Below are 13,435 nucleotides of genomic sequence, written 5' to 3' on the forward strand. Positions count from 1 at the left end.
ATGTAGAAGTCGTCGACGTAGACGCGACAACAGCAGCTCACGTCTACAGAGGAAGCGACGACGAGCCCGTCGACGAGATAGGCAGTTTCGTAAGTAAAAACTGCGCAGATGGAGTCTTTGACGCCTGAGAATCAGATCTCGGGGGCGTAGAAGGTGCAGAAAGACTCTGAGGGGAAGAAATCACCCCTTTTAAAGTTGAAAGTTGAATAGTGGGCTTATCCACATGATGTTTCGTCACCATCTTAGGTTTTTGAAAAACCTTCCGATACTCACTGGTTCTCTTCAAAGAATAAGAAGTCTTGACTGATGACACACTTTCCACATCTGAGAGAGGGTTCTCTGAAGTCTTCAACTTCTGTAGCCTCAGAAAGGAGACTCCCTTCTCTGTCCTTTAGAGTCTTCTGAGAGAAGGTTCTGCATATTTTACAATCCTTTACCTGATGTTCAGGATATAGGCAATAAATGCACTTTTTTTGAGTATCTTCAGAATGAAGTTTCTGTTTACCATAGGTTTCACAAGATCTGAAGAGGGACTTCTTGGTGGTAGACATCATAAAGCTAACTTTCTGAGAAGAAATGAGAAGAAAAACTGAGCTGAGATCAGGGAGTCTCACTTCACGCGATGTGCGGTAGAAAATCTGAGGGCCTGAGCCTCTGAGGAGAACATTCTAAGAGGGTGTTGGCACCTGATTGGCTGGAGTTTGGACCAAACATAATGACTGTGATCTGTTATAGAAGTGACAAGTTGCCTATCTATGAAAGCTCTATGGTTTTTTCTTTCTTATTTGTATAATACTTATGTTATTACTACATTGCTATGTTATGTACCGTGGGACTCCCACTTCGGCGACGGGGAATGTTCAAGCATATGAATCTATGAAAGACACCCCAATACTGGAGAACTACAATTATCTGTGGGCGTAGTCTCCAGTGAGCAGAATGTACTTGAAGCCCCTATCAGTAGGCTCAATTGTATTGGGTCTTTGTTGTACTTTGCCTCTATTCTTGAACTGACCTGTGAGATATTGTTGACAACATTTTGTAATGTGCACATGTGCACCTTCCCAATTAAATTGCATTAACACATTTTCTGAGTTCTTTCCACATCTTAGTGTCACTCTCCAATGTGACTATGAGTAGAATAAAGTACTTGTTAAAACGAGTTGAGTGATCTTTGGTGATCAGGTGCAACAGAAGATATTTTGTCATTTGAAAGCTGGGATACTGGCAAGAGTGTCTGTACAGTTCTTAGATTGTGCTTGCTAATAAGCAATTTGTAGATGTTAATACTTGCTTTTTACCAAGCAAAAGCTACAGCCTTCATCAATTATATTGCATGTAGTAGCTTTTCGGTCATAGAGGCTGGGTATCTACTTTCTCTGTTTAATCACAGTTCCTTCCTTGGGTTCGAAGTCTTTCTCATCTCAGGGGAAATGTGTTCTGCAAAGAAGTGTCTTTCAAACAGTTGGCCGTTTTTATGATCTGGTTGAATTCTAGTGCATCAATGGATAGATCACTCCAAGCTGAATACTGTTCTGTAGTTGAACTATTGACTGGTTGTGTGAAACATCTTGTGGTACCAGTCCTTTTCTTTAGGTCTTGATAGTGCTCAGGTGCATAGTCTCAGCTGTCTAATTTTACACAGACACCTGGGAAGAACTGAATACACCCACAAGAGTTTTTCCTCACATGCTCTACTGTACTGACTGAGTTTCTCTTCTTTCTACACTGGGAACCATGTGATCCCCCAGTCCCTGAATTTGTTCTGAAAATAAATTGGGCAAAGCTTGTTTTTTTATTGGAAGGGAAGTGATAGACCCCACCATCACTATGCCACAGAGTTGCTCCTTAAGTGAGCCTTTGCTTGGCTACCTCTCTTTTCTTCCAGTAACCTTGTCCAAAGAGTATACACCACAGATCCATTGTGCTTCCTTCTGTGCAGATGCTGAACACGCAATATGCCTCCTCTAATCCCTTCTCACAACAAATCGAGGACATGCGATTATAAACCTGTTGCAGTGACTTGCTGCCAAACAGCGTTGCAATGACTTGCTATCAAACAGGTAGAGGTGATGCACGCCTGTCGGTAGATATACTGATATCACTGGTATGCAATTTTTCCTAAGAGAGGCCGTCTCCACAGAAGAGTGAAATTCTATCTCCCATACTCCCTGTATCATTATAGTCCCTGACGGTCACCTTCTCTTTCAGCTTCTCCAATCGTCTGTTTGTTTGCTGACACTCAAATCATCTTCTCCCTGCAAACCACAACTCAGCATCACCACCAGCAAATTAAAGTGATGGCCTCACTGCCATCTGATGCCTATGAACTACTTTGCGATGAACACAGCTAATTCATAGGTTTTTGGTTTGCCCTCATCCACAGTACTGTCCACCCATGACAATCCCATCTGTTTCACTCTTGACATCATATTCTCTGTATTTGTGAACAGAAACCTTAGTTTTGTACTTTGACGTGCACAAGCATATTTTGAACTGAAGTATCACAGCTGCTACTGTTAGACATTTCCACTTTATTAAAAGCTGCAAAATCCATTCCCATTTCACTTTTTAGACAATAAAAACCTTGATCACTGTTATAGTCGTGGGCAGTCTGAACTCCTAGAACAGCCTCTTTGGCCACTTTCTTTATATTCCAAACTATACAAATGAGAACATTTCAGAGTTACTTTCTTTGTTTTGCTCAATTTATAGATCACCCTAACTTTATGATGCAATTGTACTTTCTCCCTATCATGAACAGATCATTTCAAACTTCAGACATTCAACTGACCAACTGTCAGCCCAGAATAGACCGCTGTAAAGGTTTTTTCCTAACGAGCTCTTGGTGTGGCATCTCTACACCTTACTCAAACTATATCCTGCTAATTCTGAGTAGCACCTTCTTGTCCCAATCACAATAGTTCATTCCTTCCCATAACGCACCTGTTCCCTTTTCAGATTCGGCTTTCGCATCACACCACACTAGAAGGTATTTCTCCAAACCATCTCACCTCTACTTCACTACACACATTCAAACCAGCACAAAAGAAAAAACTTATTGATCATAGCACACAGGGCTGTGTGGATCCCACTAATGGACATAGACTAGATTATAAACTTAAACTAATTTATATTTTATAAACTCACCAAAGTCTGTTTATAATATCTGACTCACTGCTATGCACAGCTGTTTTTATGTAATTATACAAAGCTTTCTGGTTAGTGTACTCAACAAAAAAATATCTCAACCCCTATTTAGTTCGTTATCTGTGGACCAGTCATTCCTCTATAAGAGCTCTTACTATACTAAACCTCTACTAATTAGTTAAGGATACAAATAACCACAGCCATTGTCTGAATGTAGTAGGATTATTTATTTGCCATACCTGTATCCTCCGGGTAGCACTGTTAAAGCTATTAGCATGCCAAATGTGTCCTTTAGGTGGGCTACACTACAGCCAATGGACCGAGATCGTAGGCAATTGCCAGGCTGCCAATTACCCCTGCTCTAAACAATACATGTTCACCACATTACAAAGTAATGTGATAACCTACTGATTTTTTTCATTGCGCAAAAACGCCTGGGATAAGACATGTGGCCTAGAAGTTAGTCCCATTTTGCTGTAGTACACACATTAACTTGTGTGGCTGAGCACAAGTGCACATTGCCTGCCAATTTCTTGATCAAACATGCAGAGGTCCTTCCTACTAGAGGTAGGAAATCAAAACATTTTAAATGACTCAGTAGGTAATATTATCTCTCCCTGCTGAGCACCCCTGTCTAAAGGGGTTTCCATTCTTTATTCTCTTTCACAGACTCAACTGTCTCACACGTCTGTGGGCTTTTAATTGGCCTGTGGAGCTTCAGAGTACTACCTTGATGTGCCTGAGGGCAGAAGAGGATGGACTCCTTGTGCTTTAACTAATTTGTTTTATCACATCACTATTCATTGTTATCTCATTCTGATGTTATTTGTTTAGTTGTCACTGTCCTTCAGTAACTAAATTGACGGCCCAAACTGAGGTCATCAACTTAGTAGTTACCTTGGAGCGACAAGTGACCTTTCTCCTCTCCTCAATGGTTGACCATATCGAGAAGCGGTAAGGCCTGCCTGGGTGAATGGGAACTAGTGGGGCTGGAGCTAGAAGAAGCTTTCTATCAGATATCATCTGCCTCCGTTATCGTGCCTTTCCTGTGTCTCGGCAGTTTCTTGTGTCTTTGCCCCCCTGTTGGTTTTAAGATGCTTTGCATAGTTTCCAACAGCCTCTAAGAGAAAGACGGTTAGCTTTCTGACTCCTGGAGCTCATGGATGGGCTTTCAAAGAGTCCTACATGAAACAACAGCACTGCTGTCTTTCTCTGTGACAGGTTCTAGAGGTCTCAGATAGAACAACTACTCACGTGGTCATAGAAAACATACTGGTTAAGACAGTAAACATGTTCTTGAAGTTACACCAATCAATCTACAGGTTAATGCCTTAAGCAGTAATAGTGATGTAAGTGTAATGAAAAGCTCTCAGTAAAGATGATACAATGTTCTAAGGGCCATAAAGTAACATAGGATGGAATAATGTAGCAGCAACTGTCCTTTAGCAGAAAGGAAATACCGCCAGCAATGTGTGACAAACATCTGTTATTATTAACATATCATTTCAAATATATTTTGGAAATTACTCACCTTTCCAAAAGTAAGGTTTTACAAGCCATTCCCATAATTTGTGTATGCCGTTTGACAAATCTATCATTTTTCAAAATGCATACCAAACTTTGTCACCTTTTTCACCTCTACTTCTCACTTTCTGTAAGCATTCTGTAACCAAGCCTATAATATGCTGGCACTTTGTATAACACTTATTCTTTTTACATGCGCATTACCACATTTTTTAGTACTTGAATCAACAGATATAATTACTGCCAAATGTAATACTATTATTTTTATACCATGGAAAGATGTAAGGCTAAGCCAAAGGTCCATGATTTGTATTTGTGGCCTGCCACTTGCAACAAGATCACTGCAGCAGCTGAATTAACCATTGAACAATCTTACCAGATTTCCTCATATGGTCGGCACTGAGAATCTGGCTCGTTCGTTTGGGTTTGAAGTAATTGCTGGCAATGTTCTCACTGTCACTGCGACTTAGCATCTGCTTGTATCGGTCCTCCTCCTAGGATCACAGAATACTATCAGTATGCAGTTCTCCAATCCTGGCTTATTCAAAAGCAAAAGTAATTAGCAAACATGACAACTACAGGACATCTGGTACTGCCCTGGGACTTTATGGTATACATAATGACCTGATTAAATTCCATACCTAGGAGCAGTGCACATACCATTGACCTGAACACAGGGTATTGTATTGTATTGTAATTACATTTATGTAGCGCTTACTACCCCTGACGAGGCGTCAAAGAGCTTTTTCGGTGAGTAGCACGCTACTCAGGGACCCATAGAGGATTATGTAATGTAATGTAATGTAAATATGCACTTATATAGCGTGGCTGTCACTCCAAGGAGCATATTGGCGCTTATAGCCCGTAGCCTAGGTGGAAGGCCGGAAAAGTCAGCTCGCACATCCATCTCATCTATACTGAAAACACTGTGTCTAAACCAGAGTCATACAGACCGTATCTGAAAGGTTGAAAATCCAGGTTTTCAGAGCCTTACGGAAATTATTCTCAGCAGAGATCAGGCGCAGATTGGGTGGGAGTTTATTCCAAGCCTTTGCGCCCAGTGTTGCGAGGGATTTCCCTCCTCTTGTTGAGAGCCTGAATTTGGGGATCCGTAACAGATTCATATTGGCTGATCTGAGGGAACGTGTTGGTGCATACTGTTTAAACCAGGGGAGAAAGTATTTGGGTCCTTGTTGGTGATATGCTCTGAAGGTAATCACTAAGATCTTAAACAGTATACGTTTGTGAATGGGTAGCCAGTGTAGGGCCTTGAGAGCAGCCGAGGCAGATGACCTCCTCGGCCATTTTAAAACCAGGCGGGCAGCAGCATTTTGGACAACCTGCAACCTATGCAGGACAGATCGATTTAGTCCTGCATATAAACTGTTGCAGTAGTCCAAACGAGATGTTACGAGTGCTACTGTCACCGTCTTCCTGGCTGTCAGAGGGAAAAAATCAAAGAACTTTCTGAGTCCTCTGATGATATTAAAACAAGACCCTGCCACTGCCCCTGCCTGCTGTTTGAAAGATAGGGCACTATCAAACCTGATCCCTAGGTTCCGGGCCGTAACGATGGTATCAGGAGGGGACTTCACATCCGATGGCCACCATAGGCTAGGGGAAAAGGGGTTTTGGGGGCCGAAGGGTATAATTTCGGTCTTCCCGGTGTTACATTTTAGGTGGTTCTCACGCATCCAAATGAAGGTTGCGGTAAGGCAGTCTTTTAGATTTTCCTCTGCCTTTCCATTTTCCCTATCTAGTACCAGAATGAGCTGAGTATCGTCAGCGTATGATATGGTACTGATGTTAAAGGAGGAAATCAGCTCAATCAAGGGGGTCATGTATAAGTTGAACAGTACCGGGCTCAAACTGGAGCCCTGAGGTACCCCTGTTTGCGTGATTTTTTCCTCAGAGCAGTGTTCTCCCAACACCGTGACCTGTCTACGATGGTCGAGGAAGTTCTTCAACCAGTCCAACACGGTGCCCGCTATCCCCGCTGCTACCAGACGACTGATCAGTATTGAGTGGGACACCGTATCGAAGGCCGCCGATAGATCAAGTAAGACAAGGACGGCCTTCCTCCCTTGATCCATGGCGGTCTTCAGTGTCTCCACGGTGTACAAAAGGGCAGACTCGGTGGAGTGTGAGGTCCGAAACCCAGATTGATTAGGGTGCAGGATGTCCTCATCCTCCAGGAATTTAGTCAGCTGTTTGGTCGCCACAGTTTCAGTCATTTTAAAAAGCAGCGGGAGCAGGGAGATTGGGCGGAGGTTGGAGAGTGTTGAGGGGTCTGGCAAGGTTTTGTTTTGCAGAGGTTTTACTGCCGCCAGTTTCCATTCCGATGGAATCTCGGCAGAGGACAGAGATGAATTTATGATGTTATTTATGATGGGTTTAACTGTATCTACTAAGGCATGTAACAGCATAGGGGGGCAGGGGTCAAAGGGAGAGCCAGATTTAGTGGACAGAATCAATTGACGTGAGTCTTCTGAACTAATAGGCAGGAAATCACAAAATTGTGCTACTCCAGGGGCAGTTTCTAGGTCCTCTACTGCCTTGACAGCAGGCTGTTCAGAAAAGTCTTTGGTGAGGTTTGATATTTTCTGCTCAAAAAAATCTGCAATCGAGTTGCATAAAGTAAGGGAGGGAGGGATCTCTGATAGGAGGAACCTTGGTTTCATAAAATCGTTGACTAATTTAAAAATCTCTTTCTGTTTATTATTTGAAGAATCAATTGCTTTTAAGTAATATTCCTTTTTGGCAGTTTTAATCTGTGCATGGTACTGCCTCCTAGATTCTTTATAGTGGCTGAGATCTTCTTCCTTGTACAAGCGGCGCCATTTTCTCTACAATCTTTTAACCTCTACATGTTTCTCTTTCAAGGAGAGTGAGAACCAGGGTGCCGATTTTTTGTTATAGTGTAGTTTACTGGGGTTTGTGGCCTTAGGGGGACCACAGATTTCCTTTATCCAGTGATTGAAATTTTTATTATCTGCCTCTGTGACACCCGTAAGAATGGGTTTAAGTGCCACAGCTCTCTGCTGCAGGTCTGGATCCTTGCTTATTTTCTTCCAATCATGTTTCATACTGGCGTCAGCCCTAGGGAGACCCTTTCTGACCCTCTTCCCCCCTAGTGTTGAATTAGTATAGTGAAACATGCAAGTACTTTTTAAGTGGTGGATAGGTTAGTCAGTTATTTGGATTTGGAATGATAGCAGAAGGATAGAGGAGGACAAAGGTTTGTATTTATTTAGCGCTTGTTGACACACGCTATTCAGGAAGCCTATAAAGGATTAGTGGTGAATTAATATGGTGAAATATTAAGTAATTTCAGTGGTGGATATTAGTCTGTTACTTGGAGTGAGAAGGATAGCGGAGGGATAAAAGGGGAAGAAAGATTTGCATCCATATAGCACTTGTTACCCCTAATGGGTGTTGAAGTGCTTTTCTGGCGAGGAGCACGCCACTCCGGAACCCATAAAGGATTAGTGTTGAAAAATAGTATAGTATAAATATGAAGTAATTTGAGTAGTAGATATGTTATTCAGTTATTTGGGTGGTATATTAGTATAGTTGAATATGGAATTTGAGAAGTGAACATGTTAGTCTGTTTATTTTGATTGAGAAGGATAGTGGAGGGATAAAAGAGTGAAGGTTTTTGTTTTGGTCTTAGCAGTAGGAGGAGGCATTTGGATGAGTAAAAAGGAGTTTTGGAGGGGAGGAGTCAGAGGGAAGAGTTTAGAAAAGTTTGTTTTAGGGGATCGGTATAGTAAAAAGAGGTGTCAGATAATGCACAGAGGAGTAGGAGGGAGTCTAGAAAGGGTTATTTTGGCGATCATAGTAGTGGTATGGGGTTTGGGATAAATGAGAGAGTGGATGTAGAGGATATATTGATAGATGTATAGGATGAGAGATAGGGTAGTGAATTGGAAAGAGTAGTAGAAAGAAGTTTGAGATGAGTCAGAAGGTTGAGCTAGAAGATATATTGAGCGAAGTATAGGCTGAGAAATAGGGTAGTGCATTGGAAATGCTAAATTAGAAGAAAGTGAAGTATATAGATCCATAAGTACATTGAAAGTATATAGATACATAAAGGAAGTAAGTATATGCAGATTAAATATATTGATACAGGTACAGGATGAGAAATAGGGTAGTGCATTGGATATGTTTTTTCAAGAGAAAAGTAACAGACACACAGATCCAAGTGCATGGAAGGTACATAGATGCACAATGGAAGTATGTACATGTAGACCAAAGATTATTTGTATTTATTTATTAATATTATAATTTTTTTTCTTTTCTCTTAACTTAATTATTTTACATGTTTATACAAAGTAATACACAAAGATAGGTACATATCTATCTTTTGGGTTTTGGGGCTTGTTTAGAAAAGCAGATGACGGACAGTGGATTATCCGGACCAGCCTTGCGCTCCTGCTGAGCCCCCACTGGATTTTGTCGCCCGACTTTTGAACTGTGGGCTCAATGATCATGTATAAAAACGTGCTGCTGGGGGTGGACGGGATGCAGTTGATTGATTTCAGTGGATTTCTGATGCTGGTCATATATGTAACAGTTTGCTGATTCCTGCAATAAAAATATATTTCACAAAAAAAAAGATAGGTACATATCTATGGTGAAAACAAATGCTTAAATACCGAGGGATATGCTGTAAATTTCTGTTTGCGTATGGTGCTTTTGTGCGGAAGAGCCAAATCTTGAGTAGTTGTCTGAAGATAAGGTGGTTGTCGGTGGATCTTATGTTGGGGGTAAAGAGTTCCATAGTTTGGCTGCTCGAACAGAGAAGGATGTGCCAACCATGGTTTTTTTCTTGTATGGTGGGAATTTGAGGCGAGATGCTCCTTTAGAGCAGAGGTTCCTTTGTTGAATGTGTTTGGTGATTTCATTCCTGATGAAGAGTGGTCCTATTCCATGTATTGCTTTGTGTTGTGTTTTAACTGTATGCTTTTATGATTTTTTTGCAAAAAATCAAAGAAAGCTATTTTTGATTGATTGGCTGGCATCTATAACCTTCCACCCCTACCTATAAACCCATGCACAATGGAGGGACAGGAAAGAAGATCCTGGGCCTCGGAGGCGACAACAGCGGGGGAAAGAGCCAGCTGGGACGAAAAGGCAGCCACCTGATGCCCTGAAAGATGGACTATTGTTACATTCCTGAAGTAGGCCCATGTAGCAAGGCAGCTTATTCCTTACATTGTCCTACAAAATAAAATTTTAGCGGTAACCTTATGCACACATTTGCATGCACAACAATGTTGGATTAGTATCTCCAAAACTACTTTGTTTATACATCCAGTTGCGCACCACATTGTCACAAATCATGTACTAGACCTCTTTAAGCACTAGAAACAAAAGTCGTTCTATCTTAATCCAAGGGGCGACATCGCTATCCACATATCCATAACATCACTAATCTTGCATGTACATCGCGAAGGCTGCATTTTCTTATACATAATAGGCATCCCGATAGATAGGTAGATGAGTCAATTCTGCTGATACCAAAGGCCCCTGCCTGCTAAGAAATCACCACTAACGGGTCCAACATTGCGTGATGGGTGTCCAAATCAAGAGCAAGACAGGCTCCTTCAATCTCTCCCATCAGGTAATGGGGTTGGATTGTACCTAGGGGGGATTCTTGGAGCTCTACACCCACACTCACAAGAGTTACACTTAGAGAAGGGTTTGCATCGTATGAGTACGTTAGCTTACTATTTTGCATAAATGCCTGCATATATCCATTGAATCTGCACCATGGTAGAAATGTATCTACTGTGCGTGTAATCTCCTTTATTGCTTCTGTCTCTCAATCATTCGCGCATATGTATTTTATACCAGACTAACATTGGTTTGATAAATATTGAAAATGTCCCACTGTGTATTCTCTGTATATTTCTCTGAGAACAAATCAGCACAAGTGACTGAGCCAAAGGTTCCATACTGTTTCCACAATTCCTGAGGAATCAGGGTTGTCATGTTCAATGGTTGCCAGAAACTGTTCGCTTGTAGATAAGTTAGGGGGCTTGCAGTTGCACTGTGAGCTAGCTGGTTTATAGGCCAACATATCCTGCGGGAGTGTCCGAAACAAGTCTAGATACCTAACCCTGAGTTTATGCTGACCAAACAATGCGCAGATTCTACTGATTAGTAAGAACTAACAACACTATGGGCTTTGTCTCCAGCTGAGCGCCAGGACTAGATCGGTCTCTCCAATGCCAGGGGATAACCTGGATTCCACTGCCTCCTGAGTGCCCTTCAGGAGGAGAAGACTGGAACAGGGAGCCAGAAAACAAAGCTTCCAGCAATGTGACCCCTTTTCAAGACCAAGAAACCTGTGGAAAACTCTGGCTAGGCTAGGCTACCAGGAGCAAACTGAGCCCAAAATGAGCAAAATCGGTCCAATGTTCCTTTAGAGTTATTGCCTTTGGCACACTGAAATAGTACAATAAACAGAGTGAGTGGCGTTACGTTGCGGTTTCTGAAAATTCAGCTGGGATAGGCTAGGGGGTTGGCGCAACAAGGGTTTTATTTTCCTTATCCCCCTCGGTGGAGCCCTGTTTGTCCTGTTTGTCCTGTCTGTCCTGTGCAAGCTGTGGAGTATTCCCTGGGGTTAAAAGCATTAATGACCTCATCATGGGCCATGGCTAAGAGCAAAATATTTTTGTCAAGAGGGCCATAAAAAGTGAGTTAATGCATTTGGATGAATAGTCCAGGACCCCCTTCATTGGTAAAAGAAAAGTTTGTTTACAGAAACAAGCGAAGATGTACATGGTGTAGTCCAACAAAATCAAACACACATAGGTAGTTATTACCAGGGGTAGAATAAAGGCACACATGATCACATTGTAATCCATAGCTAATAACACTCGTACATGCTACAGAGCACCTGTTAGCTGGAAACAGAAATTGTGATTATCCACTAAATGCAACGACAAACTGATATTTGTATAGGCATTTTTTGACTGTCTTTTTGGGTTTTTGAGGGGTCTTTTTCAAATGTAATGGAAGGCTATTCATGGTTGATGTGCAAGTCTAGTATTACAATGTGAGTAAAACAGAGTACTACAAGTCAAACTTTAGCTACATATAAAAGATACTGCGCTGTTTCCTGGCATTTGAGGAGTGAATTTATATAAATGGGGCCTCCCTGGATTTCATGGACATCTGGTTCGCAGCTATCAGAAGACAGAGGTGGTCTTAAATAGCGTACTTACAAAGCAGGAGGATAAAGCTGTCACAGCAATTAAGGATAAGATGGAAAATTGAAGGGTAGAATGCCAGGCATGGAGGCAACTGTGGAGGAAGAGCGCTCTAAGTAAATGCTGTAAGCTCTGACTGAAGTACAGACAGTGGTTCCAGTATGAAAATGTGTACACATGTTTGCAAAGTTTAACATTATGAGGCTACGTATAATGCTCCCAGAATGCTCTCTGATTAGGTGCAAATATTTGCTGAAGCCTGAAGGCAAGATTGATGGGTCTTTGCTATCAAAATAAAATGTTCACAAACAAATGCAACTAGGAATTCATTTTTTGCTAAATTACTTTGTAATTGTATTGTGATTGCATTTTTATAGAGCTTACTACCCTTGACAACTCTACTCCGGAACACAAACAAGATTAGTGGTAAACTAGTGTAGGAAAACATGAAATTTATTTGAGAGGTGGACATGTTAGTCTGTTATTTGGATTGAAGATGATAGTGGAGGGATAGAAGAGGGAAGGCTTTGCATTTATATAGCGCTCGCTACCCCTGATGAGGTGTTGATGAGCTTTTTTGGCGGGTAGCAATCTACTCCGGAACCCAAAAGAGATTAGTAGTGAATTAGTATAGGGATATATGAAAATATTTTGAGCGGTAGACATGTTAATCTGTTATTTGGATTGAAAAAAGATAGTAGAGGGATAAAAGAGGGAAGGGTTTGCATTTATATAGGGCTTGCTACCCTCAATGAGGTGTCGAAGCACTTTTCGTCAGGCAACACGCTTCTCCGGAACTCAAACAGGATAAGTGGGGACTTAGTATAAGAAACTATGAAATCAATTTGAGTGGTGGACATGTTAGTGTGTTATTTTGATTGAAAAGGATAGTGGAGGGAATGAAGAGGAAAGGATTTGGAATTTTAATTTTTTAGCTAATAGCCGTAGGAGGAGGTTTCGGGTGAGTAAAGGGGATATGGAGGGGGAAGAGTCAGAGGGAAGGGTTTAGAAAGGCTTGCTTGGGAGATCTAAATATAAAAAGAGGTATGAGTAGAGTCTACAAAGGGTTATTTTGGGGGTCGTAGTAGTAAAATGGGATTTGGGATCAGTGAGAGAGTGGAGGTAGAGGATATATTGAGAGAGGTATAGGGTAAGTAGTAGGTGAGAGTCTAGAACGGGTTATTTTAGGGATCATAGTTGTAGAATGGGGTTTGAGATGAGTGAGGTAGAGGATATATTGAAAGAGGTATAGAGTGAGAATAGGGTAGTGCATTGGGGAGAGTAGTAGAATGAGGTTTAAGACAAGCCAGAGTGGAGGTAGAGGATATATAGGTGAGATATAGGGTAGTGCACTGGAAATTCTGAATTAGAAGCAAAGCAATTAATATAAAGACACACAAGTCCACAGAAAGTATACATGTATAAGGAAGGCAAAACACGTAGATTCAAGTTGCATTTAACAAACTCAGACCCTCAATTGTTGCTGTATTTAAAGTTAATTTATTTGTTTTTATTAATATTTGTTTTTTTGGTAATTCACA

At 41.4% G+C, this 13,435-nt stretch overlaps 1 protein-coding gene across 4 annotated transcripts in view; it reads right to left on the reverse strand.

The window, feature by feature from the left end:
* KIF17 (kinesin family member 17) overlaps positions 1–13,435 on the reverse strand; it is a 520,936-nt gene that overhangs the window by 41,749 nt on the left and 465,752 nt on the right. For all 4 annotated transcript variants that reach the window (XM_086921624.1, XM_086921625.1, XM_086921627.1 and 1 more), the window contains one exon: positions 5,051–5,168. In XM_086921624.1, coding sequence (XP_086777750.1) covers positions 5,051–5,168 — 118 coding nt within the window. The remainder of the gene's footprint in view (positions 1–5,050; positions 5,169–13,435) is intronic.

Source organism: Lissotriton vulgaris, chromosome 5 (assembly GCF_964263255.1).
Source record: "Lissotriton vulgaris chromosome 5, aLisVul1.2, whole genome shotgun sequence".
Lineage (NCBI taxonomy): Eukaryota > Metazoa > Chordata > Amphibia > Caudata > Salamandridae > Lissotriton > Lissotriton vulgaris.